At 49.3% G+C, this 21,449-nt stretch overlaps 6 protein-coding genes across 6 annotated transcripts; 2 read left to right on the forward strand and 4 right to left on the reverse strand.

Moving 5' to 3' along the window:
• Nucleotides 1–761: 761 nt before the first annotated feature.
• On the reverse strand, nucleotides 762–5,946 carry GGI43DRAFT_381314 (uncharacterized protein; the record flags this gene model as incomplete). The annotated part of the gene is made up of 3 exons (XM_083203110.1): nucleotides 762–823; nucleotides 896–2,501; nucleotides 2,572–5,946. The coding sequence occupies 3 exons, from the start codon at nucleotides 5,944–5,946 to the stop codon at nucleotides 762–764; spliced, it is 5,043 nt and encodes a 1,680-aa protein (XP_083063467.1).
• Nucleotides 5,947–9,503: 3,557 nt separating this feature from the next.
• Nucleotides 9,504–10,415, reverse strand: GGI43DRAFT_295836 (uncharacterized protein). Its single transcript, XM_083201445.1, has 2 exons — nucleotides 10,385–10,415; nucleotides 9,504–10,185 (listed from the first exon to the last, which is right to left on the reverse strand). The coding sequence occupies exon 2, from the start codon at nucleotides 10,085–10,087 to the stop codon at nucleotides 9,635–9,637; it is 453 nt and encodes a 150-aa protein (XP_083063468.1). The 5' UTR covers nucleotides 10,088–10,185; nucleotides 10,385–10,415; the 3' UTR covers nucleotides 9,504–9,634.
• A 479-nt stretch (nucleotides 10,416–10,894) lies between these two features.
• Nucleotides 10,895–11,605, forward strand: GGI43DRAFT_295812 (TFIIH complex subunit TFB5). Its single transcript, XM_083201444.1, has 3 exons — nucleotides 10,895–11,148; nucleotides 11,224–11,372; nucleotides 11,449–11,605. Exons 1-3 carry the CDS (start codon nucleotides 11,130–11,132, stop codon nucleotides 11,494–11,496), a joined length of 216 nt encoding a protein of 71 aa, XP_083063469.1. The 5' UTR covers nucleotides 10,895–11,129; the 3' UTR covers nucleotides 11,497–11,605.
• GGI43DRAFT_295878 (ClpP/crotonase-like domain-containing protein) lies at nucleotides 11,066–12,863 on the reverse strand. Its single transcript, XM_083201446.1, has 2 exons — nucleotides 12,274–12,863; nucleotides 11,066–12,190 (listed from the first exon to the last, which is right to left on the reverse strand). Exons 1-2 carry the CDS (start codon nucleotides 12,641–12,643, stop codon nucleotides 11,697–11,699), a joined length of 864 nt encoding a protein of 287 aa, XP_083063470.1. The 5' UTR covers nucleotides 12,644–12,863; the 3' UTR covers nucleotides 11,066–11,696.
• Nucleotides 12,864–15,159: 2,296 nt separating this feature from the next.
• GGI43DRAFT_432213 (uncharacterized protein) lies at nucleotides 15,160–17,685 on the forward strand. Its single transcript, XM_083209529.1, has one exon. The coding sequence runs from the start codon at nucleotides 15,343–15,345 to the stop codon at nucleotides 17,479–17,481; it is 2,139 nt and encodes a 712-aa protein (XP_083063471.1). The 5' UTR covers nucleotides 15,160–15,342; the 3' UTR covers nucleotides 17,482–17,685.
• On the reverse strand, nucleotides 17,686–19,514 carry GGI43DRAFT_295957 (Glucanosyltransferase-domain-containing protein). The gene is made up of 3 exons (XM_083201447.1): nucleotides 19,264–19,514; nucleotides 18,529–19,189; nucleotides 17,686–18,475 (listed from the first exon to the last, which is right to left on the reverse strand). The coding sequence occupies exons 1-3, from the start codon at nucleotides 19,388–19,390 to the stop codon at nucleotides 17,890–17,892; spliced, it is 1,374 nt and encodes a 457-aa protein (XP_083063472.1). The 5' UTR covers nucleotides 19,391–19,514; the 3' UTR covers nucleotides 17,686–17,889.
• Between the last annotated feature and the right edge of the window lie 1,935 nt (nucleotides 19,515–21,449).

Here is a 21,449-nt window from a genome sequence, read left to right on the forward strand (position 1 = left end):
TCACACATGCATTTACTGCGCAGCACGAATGGAACAAGTAGATAGAGAGAGCATGGCAAAATTTCCACTGCCAATTATGCATCATTTGTGCCATTGAAAATCACACACTATACTACGCCTCCTGTCAGCTTTCCGTCATCGTATAGGCCAAGAGCATCATCCCTCGTCTCGTCTCCTTTTTCATCTTCAATGCCAGCAGTGCATCGTCCAGATTAAGACCAGCACAAATAATGCCTTCGCTCCGCTCTAGAATCAAATAATCATGTCATGTCGTCGTCAAGAACGAAGAAAGAGAAATACAAAAATATCAAGAAGAGAAAAAAAGTCAAACGGAGCTGGCTAAAACAGCCCATCGCAGATATAATCTCGCAAAGCAAAAGTCCATCTTCAAAATCCGTTCGTATCCCATATATCCTTCCTACCCAGCTTCTCTCGAAGCGATTCCTGTGGCATTATGTAATATTCTCGCAAGTTGCCTTGCATAATAAATAGCCAGGCAATGCGGTTTTCTTCTCCCCTCAATCCACTATCCTCCCCTTGGTCTCCCCTTTTGCTGGAGTAGTTTTTTTATGCACCTTTTGCTTTATTTCAATCAACGAAAAACCATTTTACGGGTATTGTGTAGCATGTATCCCATGTATACTGCCATGGTGTATGTAATAATAACAATAAAAGAAAAATCACCATCATCGCTCTTTTCTTTGAGCTGCGTTATCAATTTGTGGAGGAGGTCGAGGTCCAAAGCAACGGTACGATTTCGCCTAGAACGTGTCCGTTTCTTGGCTGGCCTGACTAACGTGGCTTGCAATGCTGCCAAACGTGTCTATAAAACGACAAGTCAGTAAACTTTTTACTCTAGGTAGATCGCAGTAGTGGTGATGTTATTGCAACGTACCTCTCTTTCGTCGCCTCTCCTCTCTTGCCACATCATCTGGGCTCTTGGGAGTCATTGCTCGAGGGCCACTAGGCCTGCGCGATGGGATGCCAAGGGCAGCGTTCAAGTTCTTATTCTCCGGCTTGGGGCTGGTGCTGTTGTATTGGCTGGGGTGAGTGCCGGTGCCACTGCCGTAGCCGCTCTCGTAGCTTTGAGGAGCCAAGGGGCTGCCCTTCTGCAGTGTTGAGATCCGTGTAGATCGGGGTGATGCCTGCTGAGCTGAGCCATTGATAGGCTCCTTGGGTGGCCGGGCTGGGGCAGAGCCTTGTTGTTGCAGGGCAGCAGGCCAGTAATCACCGCCCTCGTTTCCATATCGCTCATTAGTGTTACCGTTGAGACGGCCAAGGCTGTTCACTGAGCCCCAATCAGCGGATCGGGGTGTCGCCGGGGCATCGAAATCTTGAGCAGAATGCTCCAGGGCGGTTCGGAACCGCTCCGTCTGTCCTGTTCTTGGCTGAGGGTGCATGAGATTGAGCGAGTTACGGTGCGCCTTGTATTTCGGATCCTCTGGCGTTGTGAAATTTGGCACAATGGGTGCTGATGATTCGTGATGAATCTCATGTGGCGGTGCCAGGCGTGCCTCGGGGAATCCGCCTGGAAGTCTGTCGTCACCATAGGTGTCGAGAGGATAGAGATCATCACGCGAAGCCATGCTTGATCCTGATCGAGATTGCAGCATGTCCTCATTCTTGGCATCCTTCTTGGGGTTGCCGCGCAGCGCCTTGCTTACTGTAGATGCTGTCGTTCCAGACCAGCGAGAGATCTTAGGCAGCCAGCTGGTGCTGCTTGACTTGCCCTTTCGTCCCTTGTCGCTCCGAGGGGGAGTGTTGTCAGCGCTGTGCGGCTGGTTGTAGCCCTGATCAGAAGTCTGCTGTGTGCCGTCTGGAGGGACAGAGCCGCTGCGGTTTATCTCACGATCCATGGGGCTCATTGGAGGGATGATTTGGGTTCGCTCTGCTGTCGGAGTAGGGTGATCATACTCGTACTCATCCTCGTGTTCGGGCACTGTGTCGATGCGATGATCGGAAAACTTACGCTGCCCCTGGGACTGGGACTGGCTACCATGGCTGGTGGTCGAGTTGCCTTCGGGTTCATAGCCCTTGTCGTGCTCGTACTGCCCCTCTGGCTGTAGATTGTCAAATGACTGTCCTGCACCGCTGGTAGAGACTCTAGCAGAGATGGGCGGGGCTGTCTGAGTCTTGAGAACATCAACCTCTCCGAGAAGCTGCATCAGCATATCTTCGATGCGAGTGAGGTCGCTGGTGCCCTTGGCACTGAGGCCCTGGAGAGCGCGCTTCCATAAGTTCTTCTTCTTCACTGCGATATCATCCACAGTGGCAACGGAGGCGCTTTGCACAGAGCGAGGGCCAGGATAAGGTCTTGGTCCGTTGATGGCCTTTTGGAGCTTTTCGGTGTTTTCAGAGTTGGCGAAGATGACATCATCTCCGGTATCTTGGACCAACTCCTTCAAGTCACGGAAGGAATTGCGCATCTCAATAGCAGCATTCATAAGGAGAGCGACGATTTCTGTGTCACGAGCGCTTCGCTGGGCGTCGCGGACCATGAGCTAAAAAGAGAAGAAACAAGTTAGCAATTTAGTTTTAGACAGAGTCTGGGGTCTTGTTTGTTGAACTTACGTGCTGCATCAAGGCAACAATATCCTTGTTCTCAATGCGATCGATTCCTCCACCCGTGGAAGCATCGTAAAATGGAGAGGCCATGCCTTGAGACATGCCGCTGAGAGCGCGGTTGCCTTGAGATGCGTAGAATGGATCTTCGCCCCCCATGAACTTGGACGGGCCCGCGAGATTGAGAGCCTTGCCCTTGGGTTCGGCATCGGGCGTTCGGTTGGGTCCATTGGACATATATCCTTCATCATATTTGAACCCAGGGCTACCAGTGCTGAAACCCAGACCACGAGAACCAAGAAGGTTATCGTTGAGCTCGGGATTGACAATGGGGCTGGCATCCTCATACGGGTTGGTGAGGAGAGTGTCACGCTTCCGCTCAGCAGACGTTCTCCGCCATTCGTCAACTTCTCCGCTTGGCTCTCGGCTGAGACGGGCAGCATCGTCGAGGTGGGCATCTCTCATTTCCTCATCAGACTGCGACTTGGGGATGACTTGGCCATACTCTGTAGGTGTGGCCTTGCCAGACCACATACCAGGAACAATGTCTTCGTTCAGAATCGACGGGTTAGTTTGCAACTCTGAGTCGATGTAGCCAATTTCAGGCATGGGGTTCTCATGATCGGGAAGACTGCTAGCGTCCAACTGGGGCGCAGCCTCATAATCAAGTCTGTCCAGGCTATGGGTGGGAGTGTTTCGTGGTTTCCAGCCTTCCATGGCACGCTCTTTGAATGACTTGTTGCGGAATACGCCGGCCGGCTCATAGTTCTCATCGGTAACATCCTCAACGGTGGCTTGCTTTCTCTCTTGAGCGGCCTTCAGAGCGGCAGCGGCAGCGCCAACAGCGCCTGCGGTGATGGCAGCTTCAGATGTTGTGGGGGACTGGCGATACTTTGTTCGAGGCACCTTTCGTCCATTTTCATCAAGCTCATATTCCATGTATCCATGAGACTGTCCAGGAGTTGATTGACGATCGTCTTCATATTCTTGGTGATCAAAGCCAGAATGCTTATCTGGGCTAATACCCCGGTTGCTTTGAAGCTTGAGTCGGTCATCGTATGAGAGATTGGAATCTCCCGCGCCGCTATAGACGCCAGTTAGGACAGATTGGTCAAGCATCGACCCATCAATCAAGGAGGCGACGGCAGATTCGGCTGCGATGGCGGGATGAATGATATTTGGGTTAGCAGCAATTGGTCGGACAGCCTTTCCTGCAGCCGTCTGTCCCGTCTGAGAATCTTCAGAGTAGACAGTTCCCCTTTGACCCGCATCGGCGTTACCAGGGATAGAGTCCATGGATTGCAGCGAGCGATGCGACTTGATGGATCCATAGTTCCTATTTGGCGTTTCTCCATCAGCTTCTGTAAAGCCAGATACGCTGGGGATTGGGCTCAAGCCACGCAGGCCCGCCTGGTACGGGACATATCTCAGAGGCGGGGGTACGTCTTGCGTATTGTAATAGCTATCATCGTAGCCATCGTCTGGATCTTCGCCCTGGTCAATATCGCGAGCATCTCCATCGTAGTTGAAATTGCCGATAGGAATTTTGTTACCGAACTCGTCCGTATCATACTCCAGGCTTTGATTGTATTCCTTCTTACTACCACGTGGCAGAGCAGTCAGGTCGCCCTGTGACACATTGGCATGAGTCCTGCCCAGTACCTGAGGAATATCTACGGATGCTCTAGAAGGAGTGGGTGTTGACGAAGGCGAAGCGATGTCTCTCTGCTGACTCGCCAATGGAGCGATTTCCTCTGTGGCTGAGTGCGGCCCATCAGATTCTGCTGACAAGATCGAGGTCCGCGTCATTTCTGAGGGGTTGATTTCGCTCATGAGGGGCATTGGTGGCGCTGGCGGCAATTCTTCCTCATCATCATATTCTTCCGCGTATCGTTCACGGCCAAGACTTTGGCTCCTGGCTCGGGACTCGTTTCTTCTTCTGCGCCTCTCACGATGCCTCTTTTCACCTCCAGTTTCAGATAGATCGTCTGCTGTGCCGGACAAAGCCTTGGCTGCTGCTGCGCCAGTCGCGCCAGCGAGTGCTGCCTTGGCCAAACCGCTTCGTTTTGGAGTGTTGCCATCATCATGAGCGCGGAAATCTGTATCAAGCGAATCTCGGCTAGGGCTTTTCACCGAGAGGTCGTCGTAGTCGTGACGAGCTTCACGGTTTCGTCTTTCTTTGTGTTTGGCACCCTCTTTCGCGCCGTCTCTGTCTCTGGCTGACTCAGGCTTCTGACTTGCAGACCGCCTGCGGTCCAATGCAATATCTTCTCTTGAGGCGGATGAAGAAAAGGACGCCCGTCGGCCTTCTCGTTTGCTCTGTTCTCTCTTAAGAGCGCTCAATTCCGGCAAAATCAATCTTCGGATGGCATCTTCGACCGTCTCCAGCAACTTGGGGTTGTTGATTGACGATTTCGATGCGCCAGATCGCATAGAGCGAGTATCCATGGAACGATGGCTTGGGGCCAAGTTTGACGATAGGACACTTGAGTCAACAGCAGAATATTGCGGCACTGGTGGTTCCGGGTTACGGCTTCGGCTGGAGCGACGTCGTGAGGAAGTGTAAATCTCCTCAGGTGTAGGTTCACTGATGCTTCCAGCCCGGCTCTTTGATCGCCGCTTGCGTTCTCCCTTCTCCTTGGGTTTATCTGATGAAACCTTGGAGGAGCGATCTTTTGATTTGGATTTGGTGGCTTTGGGATCCTCTAGCGTCTCTTCGAGATGCTCTCCCGAGCCCAGTTCGCGTCCAGGAGAACCATCCAGGAAGCTGTCTGTAGGGATGGCTGAGATTTCAGAGCCATTTCCTGGCGGATAGGAGGACTCCCTCTCATTATTCGGAATCAGTGGGCTAGCAGGGCGGCGCCGTCGTTGCTGCGGCTGCTGAGCCTGGGTAATCTCTATGTCGATGGGGTTTCGTGAGACAGTAGATTCCTCGGTGGCCGAAGCATACGACGTGACGCTATGACCATCGTCGGCTCCGAGCAATTCGTGCTCACGAGATGGGATGCCATCATCCAAGGGAATTCGTCGAGTCAGCGAACCTTTGCGGGAAGTTTTTGTCTCTGTCACTTGGATGTTGTGATTATTCTTCCCCCTTTTGGAGGTGGAGGGGGTGAGCCGCACTCGCACGCTGGGTTTACGACTGGTTGAGCTCCCTGTCCTGCTGCCTTCGAAGTACTCGATCAATAGCGATGTCTGAGACCGATGGCTTCTGTGCCCACGAGCGCGACTGGAGATTGGAGCGGTGCTGTCGTCGGCCATGGAGTAGCCCGATTTCTCGTCACCAAGCCTGGAGATGTCGGCGGTAAGCTCCGTGGGCGTTTCTGTCTCGTCGGTCTCGGTCGGAGCAGGCAGCGGGAGGCTTTTTCTACTGACGGTGCTCATGTTAGGCACAAAGGCAATCGGTGTCCTTGCCTCTTAACGTCGTACCGCTACCAATGGCGTGAGCGCAACGGGGAAGCTCCTCAAAGGCGAACTCCTAGAAGTTTACGGAAAGGGGGGTCAAGGAAAACAAAGGGTGAGGTTGAGGAAGAGATATTAGAATAAATAATAGTAATATCCAGACATCCGGAACAAGGCCCAACGCTTGGCGAAGAATGGGACAAGCGCCTTGAGCGACGTCAGCAAATGGACGGGCACGAAGATCGAAGGAGTGAAGAGAATGAAAAAGAAAATGAATCTTCAGATGGGCCACTCGAGATGGACCCGAGCAGGTGGGTTTGGATGTCAGAAACTCACAGGAACCAAAGAGGAGAGGGCGGAATCGGGAAGGGCCAGGGCCAGGTTTTTAGCAGAGCGTAGTGGCAAAGCTCAGGCGCCGAAGCGGTAAAGAGAACAGAAGCTGCAGAGTCAGGGGAGTTGCTGCAGGCCCAGCCAGCTGTACCTGGAAATGCGCACAAGTATGTATGGCGTGCGGGCGACGATGAGCTGTTTGGAGGAATGTGGTATGTAGGAGGAATATGTGGGAATATGAGGTAATATGTATGTACAGCTAGCTGAGTGAGGCGGAGGAGCAGCAGCAAAATGAGGGACTGCCGAGATGAGCCTGTCGGTGAGCTGCAAATGTGGCTGCCAGCTGAGCAAATGCGATGCGATGCGATGGGATAAGATGCCCGTCAACAGTGAGTCGCCGCTCGGGGGTTTCTCTTTTCCCTCTCTCGCGTTTCCTTCTTTTTTTTCTCCAGGGAAAAGCAGCAAACGCGAGGCGACGCAGGTGGGCGCAGGTGGGCGATGCGATATGCAAGCAGGAGGAAGAGGAGAGGGCCCGACCTGAGACTCGCAGGCTGATGGGATGGATTGAGGCCTTGTTATTGTCCAGAAGCGGGCTGGGGCCTCTGCTTGATGAGTTGGCGCTGCCGATGCGCCTGTCCAATGGCGCTCGGGCGGGCAGGGGTGGGTGGTGCCGCCTGCTGGACCCTCTGAACGGGTGTGCTAGCCACGCTGTAATAGCGTCTATACTGGAGTAGGTAGTGAAGTGCTGTGGCCGGTGGCTGACTTTTTTCTTTTTGCTCGCCAGATTGGGTGGTGGCACGAGGTATGCGGTACCTGCTGAGGTCAAAAGTGGTTACATGGAGGGTACATGCATGCGTGATGCATCCAACGGACTGATGATGCTTCTTTTTAGAGAGAACACGAGCAAAGTAGCGCAGAGCTAGCCAACCGCGAAACAGACATTTTCATCTTATATGGAGAAACACCAGCCATCTTTTTTTGCCCACTTGTCTTTCACTCTCACTACCTAATCTGCTGTATCAATCAACGATCCCCCCTTGCGCTTCTGATAGGCGGGCGGTGGCGCAGTAGGGGAAAAGAAAAAAAGGACGAGGCTGGTGATACAGCGCAGCGCCATTGCACGAGCTTGCGCTACCACACGTTATTCGCGTGCATTTCCAGCCAATGGCCGATCGTCAGCTTGAGGGGGTAAAAAGGAGAGTAGAGCTCGAATCAGAGCTGACAGCAGTGCAGAGCCAAGTTTTGTCTGTTCACGCCCAACGTATCACTTCATTTCTTCTCTAACCTCAGCTCACGCATGCTTATTCCCTCATCTATCTGCAGGCAACGTCGAGCATCGTTGAGGTCACGATGATGTATTCGCCTCTGCGCGTCGTCTGTACTCGCTACTCCGTCGCTCTGCTTGTGATACTGTGCTGCTGCTATTGACACTTTCGTCCCGCCCCATGGCTTCAAGCCGCAACCGCGTCCACAACCCCTGGCAGCATGGAGAAGCCGAACCATGGCGTTTCTCCAAAAATCCAACAGCGACCCGCCAATGGCGCCTGGGCGACCTGAATCGGCCGTCACGCTGGCAGGGTAACCAGAACCACCGATTAACCCAGCTTGGGCTTGTTTTCTGCTGCCAGGCCCAGGCACATGGAACATGGGACACGAACCAGGAGCAGACTCTCGCAGGACTGCCGAGGGCTGAAAGTGGGAATCTGTGTGATGTGCATGGGTGAGAAGCAGCTCCCAAAATGCTTGCAGCGCTTAGCTTGCTTTGTCTGGCCGTAAGTACGAGTAATTACGGAGCACCTGTGCCACTGATCTGGGCTCGCACTGGTACGATGTGCTTCAAACCTCCATCCTCGTGCGTCGTCAGTCGTCTTTCGTTGCCGATTGCGCATGGACGCTGCCAAATCTTTGTCACTTCTCATTCCGCATTCTCCCGCACCCCCAGCAGTTCGTGGTACACATGGATGGATAGGGCTGAGACGCACGTTAAACTCCAGCGTTTGAAGATATACTTTGCAAGCTCGCAATCTCCATCAGCGGCTTCAGCGGACCCCAAAATGGGCACCGCCCGACGGATCGTGATCGATCGGCCAAGTGAGCTGCTAGTCATTGAGCTGTAATTAATTCTATGGGGCGCTTTTTCAGTTTAATACACTACCAGCCCAAGCTTCTTTTCCATAGCTCCGGAACTGCCGTGGCTCGTTTTACCAGATACAGTGTCTGGTGCAAAGCAGAGCTTATTTGACAGGATATCCGGGAGCCTGCCGTGACCCAGATGCTGTCTAACACTTTAATAAGAAGGGCACCAGTATCCTAATCAATTCATTCAACTTTGATCATTAAAGTTTACCTTTTAATCTTCCATCAAATTAAACTAAATCCATCAAGATCTGATTAATCAATCGTGTCTTGCGTTTGAATTGCTTAAATTATTACTAGCCATCCAGCCTCTCGCTTATTCGAACTTGTCTCATATTTTCTTAATTATGAACGGAAATCCCAATTTAGAATGTAGAATTCTGCTCAAACAAGCACACCACTGATGTGGATTTCTTGTATGCAAATCTTGCCTGCGTCTTTCTCCCTCACAGGTTGGTGGCGTCTGGTCACGTAAAATAATGCAGAGCAGTAGGTGATGGAAATGTGCACGACCGAGTGGACGCACGGGGTAAGCACTCGTGATACCGGCAGTGCTCGTTTGTCTCTCGTCAACGGTCGCCTTCGGCTACCAGCAGGTCATCTGTACAAGCAACTCATTCCGACACGAAGGGCTGTGAACCGTGATCCAGCCTAATCTGAGAGATAATGCGTATACCGTGGAAACTGTATTACTTATAAGGCATCTCCTTTCACTTTTATTGATTCATTAGTCAATGCGGAAGAGTGTAGCCGTCGGGCAGCAAGAGATATACAGCGTGCTCTCCTCATTGGGCATGGCGTATTGTAGGTATTGTGGATGAAGTGAGACAAGGCATACGGTGTGAGCAGATGCCAGTATAAGTACATGACAAATTGGTGTACCATCAGTTGACTTCAGTGATACCTTGAAGGCCATTACTCGCCCTGTCCAGTTCTTATACATTATAATGATATGTCTTGAACGAGATCAAACTGGTCCCAACCCCAAGGTATCTTAGCCTCCACAGGGATAAAAAATCGGAAAAGTCGTATCTTCGAATTTTTTAATTAAGCATTAAAAAGTGAAGCTCCAAAACGCCATCCGAATGCCATAAAATATAGAACCAACTCTCAAGTCATCATTGCACCACGCCTCGAAATCCGTAAAACGACAAGCAACATTAATCTCCAATCTCATCTGCAAAATATGTAGTCATGGTTTGTGCTATGCCTCTGCCCTTCTCGAATCGGTCGTGACAGCAGGCGGTGGCTCAGCGATATACTCTGGCGGCCTTCTCCCCTCTTCCAAATCTCTCAGCTCTGTGGCTGTACCAACCGCGACAACTTCTCCTTCGGCCGACAGTTTCCTAACCAGGTATGGAGGTGGTGCCTCTCCCAACTCATTAAGTCCTTCATGAGAATCGAATCCTCCCCAAGCATTACGTCTGGAATGCCGCGGTAGGAGGGTCCCATCTCGTCTCATCCAGACCAAGTTTCCGTCTCTTCTCACCCAGCGGCCTCGACTCCAGAGTGTGGGATCGATGGTAGGTTCCCGGGAACCACGACGGCGTATATAGAAGAATACCAACATCGAAAATACGGCAAAGAGGGCGAGGAGCGGGATAATGATATATGTCAAAGGTCGCGCCGACATAGACTGATCTGAAGTCTCAGCCATGATGATGATCGTCAACTATATGCGTATTGAAATATGTTTTCGCTTATTGTACTCAAAGCCAGCGGGCAGCTACCCAAATAAACGTATGAGAGAGTTCGCTGTATTCAATCTCAGCATTAATTCGCTTCTTCTGATAAGAAGAGAAAATAGGGAGAGCAAATAAAAAAAAAAGAGATTTATCTCGAGATTAATACATGGCAGCAACGCTCAAAATACAAGAAATACCATCGTAGAGGGCGGAGAGGTGAAGCTAAAAACCACTCAGAAAAAGAGGTGCCGGAATGCTTTTGTACGAACCGGATCAAACTCTCTGTAGACGTCACTCTTCAAGCTTCCGAATACATCCATTATTACGCTCGCAGCTCCTAGTCTGCCCACCAGCCAGTCACATCAATAGTCGCTACCATCGACGGATTTGTCACAGCGTGTGAGTGGTATCCACGGCCCAGTTATCCGTAATGGGGCACCAAGGGAGACCAAAAGAGACCAAGGGAGAGAGGCTTAGGCATCTACCATTCGGTCTAGTTGTAATTAATTTAGCCGTTTGTATGAAGCTCGCTATCTGGAGTGAGCACCTTGTGGGATCCTTTGGTGCGGGGAGCACGGCACAATCATACCGAGGTGTGGTGCCTGTGATTTGAATCATCGCTGCGGAATACGGGGCTGTCGGCGATTAACAAGTAATAAATATCACGTCCACATGAGGTCATTGGCATGCTGTAAAGCTGATAGCCATGTCTATTGATACTACCTTGCTAAGCTTGCTGAACTGTAATTTAAAGATACACGTATAGAAGCCGGAGAAGCTTCACCGGCGCGCCCCTTCAAGGTCCACCCGACCGTCTCCCGGGCGCTAAAGCCACGGGCTGGAGCCTCCATAACTTTCCGCCTGCAGCCCCCCCCCCCAAGACCCGCGCCGTAATCGACGTGCAGACCTAAGGCACCAGGACTCTCCAGCGCTCATCATCGTCGTTCATTTCTTAGCGCAGCCTTGCCTCAATTCACAATCTTTAGACTCCGAATCAACCGCCCATTGCCCAGCATGCCCCGCGCAATCAGAGGTATGCATCTCTTCCATTTTGCCTTCTGCTCACTCTACTCATAGCCTAAACTGACCTTTCTTGCCTCCTGCTCAGGCGTCCTGATCGAATGCGATCCTTCCATCAAATCCATCATCGTCAACATCGATAGCGTCAATCACGACTTCATCATCGAGGATCTGGACGAGGAGCGTGTCGTGGTGAAGGAAAACATGGTTCACTTGCTCAAACAGAAACTCGAAGACGTATGCTGAACCCCCCTGTGACTTTTTACTCGCTCTATTCCCCTCGGTTTCTTGCTCACACGACAATTTTCTGCAGCGCCTGAAGGAGAATCTTCCTCCTGTCGACGAGTCTGGTTCCGAATAAGCCGCCGATATCAAGCATTTTAAACTCACTACAAAGACTACCTCATTCGAACTTAAAACCCACGTCTAACGAAAACAACATTTATTTATTCCACTAGATGAGAGCCCATACATTACCAGGCAGTTTATTCTAGCCAATGTACATACATCCAACCGCTATCGTTAATATCTAAACATTACCATCCACGATCGACCGATGTTTTACAACTTAGCAAATGTCGGCTTCTGCTTCTTTAATACACTTAGCATCGCTGACGGGAAATCCGCTCCCTGCAGCGCCGCCGAATTCCACAACTGCGTATACCGCAGAGCATCTACCGTGGCGTGATCTCTCGCATGGTTCAGCAGCTCTTTCGTGCCCTGAACCGCCACGGGGCTCTTTGATGCGATAAACGTCGCCATGTCAATAGCCGCCTGTACCGTCTTTTCCTTGCCTTCGTGCACCTGGCTCACGAAACCCACTGCCAGGGCCTCCTGTGCGGAAAAGTCTCGAGCAGTCAGGCACACGTCCTTGACCCACGAGTTGGAGCCCACGACCTTGGGGAGACGCGCAAGCGTGCCGATGTCAGCGGCGAGACCAATGTCGACCTCTTTGACGGCGAAGCGAGTGTTGGACGCGCAGAGGCGGACGTCGGCGCAGCAGGAAATATCAATAGCGAGGCCGATAGAAATTCCATGCATGGCGCAAATCACCGCTGTTAGAGTAAATATGTCAGATAATGCTCCTCAGATAGAATAAAGACGTCTCCAGATGGAGAGAAATTATGTAAAAACGTACGCTTCTCACACTTCTCCACCGCCCCAATAGAGTTCTGGAACTCCTCAATGTGCGCCCTGATCTTCTTCGCTTTCCTGGCCGGATCGCTCGCATCCGAGTTCAGCACTGAATCTTGAGACGCGGATTGCACGTCCAGTCCGGCCGTAAACGCCCTGTCGCCCGCTCCGCTTAGCACCACTGCCCGCACATCGGCATCCTCGCTCAGCTGTCGGAAGATGCGTCCAAACTCAAGCCACATGGGCTCGGAGAAGGCGTTGAGCTTCTCCGGTCGCTGGATCTGCACGTGTGCTACGAATGGCTTGGGGCCGGTGACGGAGAAGAATTTGAGGCCACTGTAGGCCGCGAGGGGGGATTCAGCCGCGGATGACATCTTGAGAGCTGTGCTTGGTGTTTTGTTGGGTATAAGATTCTCGGTGTAGAGGTGAGCGAATGAAGGGGTCGTAGACGCCAATCAATCGCGAAGGGAGAAGATATGCTTCGTAAAGCGTAAAGCAAATAATAAACAGATAAAGAATTAGTAGATAGCCAATCACTCATACGAGAGAATAGAAAAAGAGGAATGATTGGAGTTGTCGACAGCATTGCATACCGAGGCGCTGTGCTTACCTTCCAGCGAAGCCGAGGCACAGCTAATGTGGGGCTAACAACGTCCGAGTCTGGGGATAGCGGGCTTCTGATCGTGTTATCCATTCTGTATTGAATCGCTATGGCTGTCCATTCCTTCAGACTGTCTCCCCTCTTTAAAGAACAACTATTCTCATAGATTATCCTTTTTTCTCTGCGCATTGTTTAAAGCAAGAATAGCCAGAGAGATTAGGTCTTCTGGCAAAGAACTTTGGTGTACTTACTTTCTCTCCTCATGCTCAGCTATAAGTTCCGTGAATGGGAAATTGTACTGATCAAGATTCATCAACTTTAGCTTAGTGCTTCATTTTCACTTACGATACGGCTGTATACATATTTCCATTGCCTTCTCTCATATTACTGCACAGGAGTCTATAGCGGCTTGCCAGCGACTGATGCTTCCCTACATGTACTTAGGATTTCATCCGAGCAAGTACGCCTTTACATCACCTTATGCCTCTTCACAAATTAAATTTCTAGATTTTCATACCACGAGACTACTATTTTGTAACTTTTTCCATGATAAAGGATATATTAAGGGTTGGTAGGCTGGAAAATTATGAGCCAGTGATCGTATATCAAAGCCACGCCAGAAGTCCCGGACTGGTTACATATAGGTAGGTTACCTGGTGTATGAGGAAATAAGGTTGAGAAGAAAGATTGTATGTTATAGAAGCAGCTTCATAAATATTGTTAAGGCAGAGTCTTTGGTGAAGTTCTTGGTGGCTCTTTGACCGTTTCACCCGAGATTCCCAAGAGATTCTCATAGAAAAATATCCTCAACAAGCTGAGTTTCCAACACGTTCTATCTTTGCGGTCGTGGAAATTTACTGCGTCTTTCTCGAAATACCTGTAATGGCGATGTATTCTCCTCTAGCAGCACTTCCTTCTTTGCCAGAGCTTTCTCATCCAGTATTGCATACCTACAATAGGACTCTATTCATCCGAAGAACGAGGGGTCCCAGGGGTCGTACGTAAGGATTGCATCTTGAGCCGGTCTTGAAATTTCCCTTAAAGAACTTTCGTATTTCCTCCCTGCCATTTCCTGCACATCGCGCGCGTTGCCCCGTTCTATTTTCCGTAAAAAGTCGAGGAGGGGTAATACCCAAGTCGGGGTCTGCGATTCAGCGTCGCAGTTGGATGTTTTCTCCTGGTATTTGGTGTCACCGACAGGCATCACTTGGCTTTGGTCAGGCGTACTAGGTTGCCACTTAGTGACAGAGTTGTGACCTCCCGCGGTAGAGGTGAGATGATAGGCGCGTGTACATGAACTATGACCGAATATAGACCCCGGGCAAAACCTGGAGTATGTTGTTGAATGCAGCTAAAGCAGTTTCGGCCTTCGAGGATTTCTTCGCGGGTTACAGATATGGAATGGTATGAAGCTGCAAAGAAAGCATCTATATATCTCTCATCGACGTCCTTGTTTTGTTCCAAATACTTCTCCTCCACCATGGACCTGATTGTGAGCATAGGTCGTCTGTTTCCCGGATGTGGTGGGTGCCAATTGGGAGCGAAAGTTAAATAGTGGCGATAAGTCAGATCATTCCGCTTGCTGGAGGAATTTATGGTCCACAATGGCAAAGACGACTGACCTTTCGGAGAGAGGTTGAAGGAGATGGGCAAAGGCCCGAACTTATCACGTACAGCTCGGTCAAATGTCTTTTTGATAACAATATCATTTGGTTCAAACTCGATAGCTGAGAAATAAATCTTTTCAGGCCAATAAAGTACATACACTATAGAGTTGATGAGAAATTAACAAGCATCATTAGAGAAATGCCTCAGATGTTGCGTTTTACTTTCTCTTTGCTGCTTCATAGATTGAGGACACAGATCATCTTCGCTTTTGCAATACCTTTAAATTACTATATTAATTTTGTAAATAGCAGACGAGCCATGCTGATTCAAGCTGCGCATAAGAACCATGGACTCTACCCAGCGAAGAAACCGCGCTGCGAGGAAAAAGTGAGGTCGTTGGCCAATCTTGAAGTGATTATTATGCTCAAACTTTGAGGACTATGCTTATCCCAGAATACACGGCAACAAGGGACCAGAGCTAACGCTCCTGGAAGAATCTTGCCTACATATATCTCGGACCTCTCCAATTATATATATCGAATGTAAGAACATCAGACATTGCGTCTAACGATATCTCAAACATCTGAAAGTGCTTATACAAAAATAGTAGTAAATAAAATGCATTGACTAGGTATCTACAATGTATTCGTGTATTTTTCCCATATATGTGCGAAAGCGCTCCTGCCATCAACGCTCTCAGCAGACGATATCGATACACCGCAAGTATTATCATCATGTAAAAACCTGTATTATAAATGTTCACTCAAGTCTCAATGGCCAAGATTGTATCATTCTTGACTTCACTCAAGTAATTCTTCGGTTAATATCAACTTGATACTACCAATTCTCCCCCCAATTTTCGCCATGGCACCAAAACGAGCTGCGTCAAATGTCCCTCTCGCTACCCCGGGTCCTGCTCGTAGAAGCAAGAGACTGGCTAAAATTGTTGAGGAGAAACCAATTGATTCTTTAATTTACTTACCCACTACTGCCTCTGCCTCTCATCAAGGTACCATTTTGTCGAAGATGCCTATGCAAGAGTACAGCGATTCTACTTTAGAGGATAAAGAATTCAGTGATCTCGTTTCAAATGATGATGAGAATTTGTATGGCCTCGATCTCAAATTACTAAAGGATCCATTTAGTTGGCATGATAACAAGACACTGGAGGAAGATTTTGATGAGGATATGGACGAGGATATGGAGGAAGATGTCGCTGAGGACGATTATGAAGACTGCTCTATGAACAAAGTTCACATCTCAGATACCAACGAGATGGTCAAAGAAGAAAAAGAAGAGCAGAAAACTTTCGAATTCTTCTCAGAAATACTTGAAAATGGCCTCAAGGATATGAATTTACCACCCAACCTTTTCGAATCCAGTTGTACAGATTGGCTAGAAACCATGCTAAATGTCTCGGAAGCTACTCCAGAGACCAAGGAAGAGATACGAAATTTTGCCCAGCGCCTCCAAGAAAACAAATTTCAGGAATCAATTATCAATGTTCTCGACTGGTGCAAAGAGAAAACTCGCAAAAATTGGCACAACCAATGCCCCAGAATGACAGCCCTCTGGGAAGAATATCGTGCAAAGATTGTCGACAATACCGAAGAGGATACCACGTTGATGGTGAAACCATCAGGAGCTCTAGGTGCTATAATGCACGTACAATGGAATTATCCAACCATGGCCACTGCTGAATCGAACAAGAAATTCGGCCATGTGCTAGATCCAAGTAGCCGAAGCCTCAACTTCCAGACGAAAAAGATCGGAGCACCACCAAATGTTTCAACCTCAGATATGATTCCGATACGCGAAAAAGCGGCAAATCCCCTATGGGAGAAGAGATATGGGCCGGAAACCTGGCCCAAAATCTTGGACCTATCAGTCAATTTCAACTATGAAATTATATCGGCAGCGCCTATTGTAGTGCTGGTTGGGGTTAATGTTTTTAAAATATTTGACGAGAAGTTACGAATGGATTCTACAATCAAGTTGAAGATGGTTTTTCTTAGTCTGAGAATGACAATATTTCGGAAATCTGCCTTCTTTTATGTCGTTTACCGAGGCGGGGAGGTCCATCAACTTGTTTTTCACATTTACCATGCCAGCCATTTCATTAAAGGATCAACTATCGAAGAGGGTATCTACACAGACTTAATATTTAATACTGCAGCAAGAATTGCATCTGTCGACATAATTTCACCAAACTACTTTTCAACAAGGGCGTCAGCAAGACGCCAGCGCCAGACCAAAGCCCACCAAAACATAATTAAAACCCGCCAAAACAATATCACGCAGGTGAATGAGGTACCAAAGCAAACAAGAGAGGAATATTCGGCAAAAGGTTTGAAGAGGGCTCACGAAGTAAACGCAGCAACTGGGTATCTCGGCATAAAGGCAGCGCAGGCGTGGAACCGTGAACATGGACACCCTAACTTGCCAAAAGCCCGTGAGGCGCTACGAAAAGGCGATGGTCCAGCAAAAGCCCTTGCAACCCGTGAAAATCATCACAAGAATAAGAAGCTTGGTAAACTAAACGCTCTCTTGCAAAGTCAAGAGGTTACATACCTTTTGAGTATGCCCCGGGATTTTTATAAGGATGATGCTCTGGAAAATGTTTTGAACTTCTTTGCGGACGTCCATCAATGGCCAAAAAGATGGGAACATTTGGATGCGTACTCAAGAACCCATTACGGTACAAAGCTTCGGCAGTGGCATGATATATTCACGGAATATCGAGAATCGGAATCAAGCTTCATGCAGATGACGAACTTGCAGTATTCATATTTTCTTAAAAAAATTGCAATATGGTATGATAAGAACACCCCCTTAGGTTTACGGTTTGATGGAGACAAGGGGCCAAAGATTAAAGCAGATGAACATCCTACATATAACCCTGCAATTTCGATCTTCTGGTATAGAACCATCTTGCAGGACAAACATCAGGATGAGTTCGCAGACGAACTCTGCTCACGCCAAGACGCCAGCTCTACCTCTTAATGGTGAATATATCCACATACTTAGGGATATCAAGATATTATCCAATCAAATAATCAGATAGACTTGTAGCAGAAGGGTGCAGCATCGACAGCCCCTCTTCCATACGCACATATCACTTCAGCTGCAATACAAATGACCAAAAAATGAATTTTAAGAAGGAAGAAAAAAAGGCGATGCATGTATAAACAATGGCTCCAAAGCCTAAACTGTAAGATTATCATCCCTCCCACTCCTGTCCAGCCTTTCCAGACCCAGACCCAGATCCGGGTGGCCCTTACATTACTGCTCAGCCCGAATTCCATTCATAACATACACCGATCTATAACGGCATTAATAAAGCACCATCTTTCCCAATCGCCAAAAATAATAGAACTTCAAAATCTCCCAAATCGACAGCTATTCGGGTCCTTACAGAAGAAGGGTACCGAACAGGGTGAACACCATGGCCAAACCAGACACGACAAATGGCGCCTTGTCCATAGGACCGAGCAAGAGAGAAGCAGCAGCACTGTCAGATTCGGTTTCAGACGCAGCGCCACCTGAGGTTGTTGGAGATGCCGTGCCTGCTGTGGCACTAGCTGTGGCAGTACCGCTATCGGCAGCATTCTGAGAGCCATCGCCGCCAAGACCAGGGCCATTGCCGGCTCCCTTCTTCATGTACTTGTTGGCCTGAGAAGGCATTTCGGGGACCAGGCTGGGGTCAACGTTCCATCCAGAGGCCTTGGGCGGGCACTGGGCAGCCTTGCTAGAGCTGGCAGCGCCACCGGAACCAGTAGGAGTAGGGTTAGCAGCCAGGGCCTTCTTGAACAGATCGTACTCATCCGACTTAGAAACAGAGTTGCCATCGATAGTAACAATTCCGTAGTCATTATCTTCCTTGGAGTATTCATACATGATACCACCAGAGTAGACAGCACTCATTTGTGAGCTCATGAGGGCAGACAGCTCTTCGAACTTGCGAGGGCGGTTCTTGATGCAGCCCCACTCGGACAAGCTGGCGAGTAGTCATTAGCAAACTATTATGGAATATTAGAGGGCGGTACATACAAGATAGGAATGCCGTAGTCGGTAAAGGTCTTAACCTTTTGGTCCCAGCCGGAGGTCTTGAAGTCACTGTTGCACCAAGAGTAGTCGTTGAAAGCGAAGAAGTCAGATCGCTCATCGTCGCTGCCGCAGTTCATGTACATTGCTGTCTGCAGGCGATTTGAAGAAACATCAGCGGCAGAGTATCCAACAGGAACTTTGCGCAGTCCACGAGAGTTCATGTAGTTCTTCATGTCACGAGTGACAGCCTTGATGTAGGGGGCGCAGGCATCGGTTCCAGGCTCGTCGTTGATGACCTCGTTGCCGGAGAAGAAGGCCAGTGTGTTGTCATACTTGGCAAACATCTCCACAGTAGCAAAAACGCTCTGAAGATACATGGTGTTGTAAGAAGGACCGGGCTTGGAGCGGTTGATGGAGTAGCCCGGGTTGTTGACGTCAAGGACCAAGTAGATGCCAGCGTCGGCGAGAGCGCTCATGCAAGCATCATGGTTCTTGGAGTTGTCGACAGCATAGACACGAATAACGTTGACTCCAAGGTCCTGGAAGTTCTTGATGTCTCGCTCACAGGTTTGGGAATCAGCCAAGGGATCCGAGGTGCCGGAAGAACCACCGGGTTGGTAGTCGATACCGCGAAGATAGAAGCGCTTGCCATCGGCCCAGAAAGCTGCCGATTTCAAATTATATTAATACCTGTTTCCTACTCGATCAAAGTTGAAGCTATGGTCGATTTTCACTCACCATTTCCAGAAGCCGAAACGACGGGCAGCGAGGCTCTCTTGGACGGAGGGCTGTTCTTGGATGGCGTGGGAGTGGCCATGACGGCGCTGAGACCGGCAATGGCCGAGAGAAAAGCGAATCCCTTCATGATGATGCCAATTGCTGATGGATAAAACGACGCAGATTTAATAAGTCTTTGTGGAAAAACACAGACAAATTGTATCGATAGATGGATGAGTTGTTAAGGAGTGGATTGAAGCCGAGAGGCCAAGTCGAGAATTATACGGTAGATTTAATAACGAAAACTCAGAGAAGGAGGGAAAGAAGAAGAAGAAGCGAAATGCTTCAATAACGAGAGAGTGAGAAACGAGTGAAAGGCTTTGCAGGAAAGAGAGGATGTTGCAGGAAGAAGAGGGAGGAGGGAGAGAAGAAAAGGGCAGGAAGAAGGGCAGCTGGAATGGAGGGCCTGAATATTTAATGCCAAAAACCACAACATTCACACGCCTGGGCGCGCACCGAGACGACTTCTCTGCGCCCTTTAGCGGGCCTCGGACGAATACTGATCTCCATTGCTGCAGCACATCACGCCTGCTTCGTGCTTGGTCAAAGAGTAGGACATGCTACCAGGTACTACGCGCACATCCAAGCTTGAGGCCACCCAGTGACGGGCCAAGCTGCCAGTGACTGGCCCGGGAGCGTCGCACACAAACCCACATTGGAAACGAATTGCATGATCCACTGACCGGCGCCACTTCGAAACCGCCAGCTGGCTATGCTGAGCTACCAATCACCAACAGCTACAGTAGGGAGAGAAAAGACGAGAGGAAAATCGCGAGGTTGTGATAGGCAGACAGTGTGAGACACTGCGCGGAGGCTTCGTTTTTCTGTGGATCAGCTTGGGAGAAGCAGTAAAGAGGTGGCTTTTGTTTGTGCCCTGGTGTACAGAATGAGCTAATAAAAGTAAATAAAGATGCCTAAGTAGAATAAGAAAAACTCAATCAAAGGCCTTCTTTGTTCTAAGGAAGCGTGGCGTATGGGCCATGGGATTATCCAGGGCGCGATGCCAAAGTCTAATCGTGATGCTATCGCTCGTATTCTCTAGTTGGTGCCTCAACCAGACGAGATTCGGCTAACACGAGAAAAAGAAAACCTGCAGATTGCCTGCATTTCTTGTATACAGTGAGTGACATATACCGATCGTCATTGCTCCACAAGTTCTTGAGCTGCTTGTTCTTTTAATAGCTTCTATTTATTTTGCATATTTTTATTCACGGGAGCATATAGGTAAACACCTGTAATGTATTTGATACAGTGAATAATCATGCTCGGGCAAACTACTATTAAACAGCATCCCATCCCATATACATTCAAATTGAAAGTCTGATTCAATGCATCTTCGTGACGATTGATAGGCGGACGCTCCAAAACCTGAAACTCGGTCGTCGTTGTGAGTGGAGGCTTAGAAGCCTTAGGATAGACTTCCAAGGTTAAATGTTCCCGCATTACCCCTGCCAGCGCCCCTCTTGGAATCCACCTTCCAGTGTCTGCATCTCGAAACCATACGGCTTGGATCTAGCTAGCTGACTTCTCCGTACGTGCGAGGACAGAACACACAGTATCATGCTCAGCGGGCGAGAAGCGAACTACGGAGGGCTGGAGGCCTTTGGATGGCAGCTAGATGCTTTAGCTTACATAGCTTTTACCAATGAGATGCAGTATTTCGACCATGGAAAAATCCCGTCGTATTCAATTCATTCACCGAAACACCAGCAGCTGAATATCTGAGGCGAGGCCCTGCCCTCATGCATCGATCGCATCGTCCTGTCGGAACGTTTCCAACGTCTTACCGGCTCGCTATGCCCCTTTGGCCCTCACCTTAAATTTTAGAAACAAAATCAAGCCTTTTTCGAGGGGATCAAGCTCATGGATTCCATTCCAACGAGCGCCGCCACCCCAGGAGCTCCCTGTCCGCACGGGTTCCCAAGCCCACAATAAAGCTTCTGATCTTCAGGGGCCATCACCATCTTGGTTCGTTCCAGCTGCGCATGAACAAACCGCCCGGCACAGCGTTGCCGCTGCCACTCGAAACCAACTCTCTTAATCTGGAGACTCTAAAGAAGCTTGTTTTGGCCAATGTTAATGCCGCTAGGTTTTTAACCGAAGCTTTTGATCGGCGCTTTCTTTTGTTCTTTTCGAGACATTCTGAG

Source organism: Trichoderma evansii, assembly GCF_050947405.1.
Source record: "Trichoderma evansii strain SZMC 28006 chromosome Unknown GGI43scaffold_4, whole genome shotgun sequence".
Classification (NCBI taxonomy): domain Eukaryota; kingdom Fungi; phylum Ascomycota; class Sordariomycetes; order Hypocreales; family Hypocreaceae; genus Trichoderma; species Trichoderma evansii.

What these genes read in the sequence shown, in the direction of transcription:
- GGI43DRAFT_295836 (XM_083201445.1), bottom strand. Translation starts at nt 10,087, where the DNA reads ATGGCTGAGACTTCAGATCAGTCTATGTCGGCGCGACCTTTGACATAT.
- GGI43DRAFT_295812 (XM_083201444.1), top strand. An exon ending in TCAAACAGAAACTCGAAGAC is followed by an intron (nt 11,373 to 11,448) that starts GTATGCTGAACC and finishes AATTTTCTGCAG; the next exon opens with CGCCTGAAGGAGAATCTTCC.
- GGI43DRAFT_295878 (XM_083201446.1), bottom strand. Translation starts at nt 12,643, where the DNA reads ATGTCATCCGCGGCTGAATCCCCCCTCGCGGCCTACAGTGGCCTCAAA. An exon ending in GGTGGAGAAGTGTGAGAAGC is followed by an intron (nt 12,191 to 12,273) that starts GTACGTTTTTAC and finishes TTACTCTAACAG; the next exon opens with CGGTGATTTGCGCCATGCAT.
- GGI43DRAFT_432213 (XM_083209529.1), top strand. Translation starts at nt 15,343, where the DNA reads ATGGCACCAAAACGAGCTGCGTCAAATGTCCCTCTCGCTACCCCGGGT.
- GGI43DRAFT_295957 (XM_083201447.1), bottom strand. Translation starts at nt 19,390, where the DNA reads ATGAAGGGATTCGCTTTTCTCTCGGCCATTGCCGGTCTCAGCGCCGTC. An exon ending in CGTTTCGGCTTCTGGAAATG is followed by an intron (nt 19,190 to 19,263) that starts GTGAGTGAAAAT and finishes TGAAATCGGCAG; the next exon opens with CTTTCTGGGCCGATGGCAAG. An exon ending in GACTACGGCATTCCTATCTT is followed by an intron (nt 18,476 to 18,528) that starts GTATGTACCGCC and finishes ACTACTCGCCAG; the next exon opens with CTTGTCCGAGTGGGGCTGCA.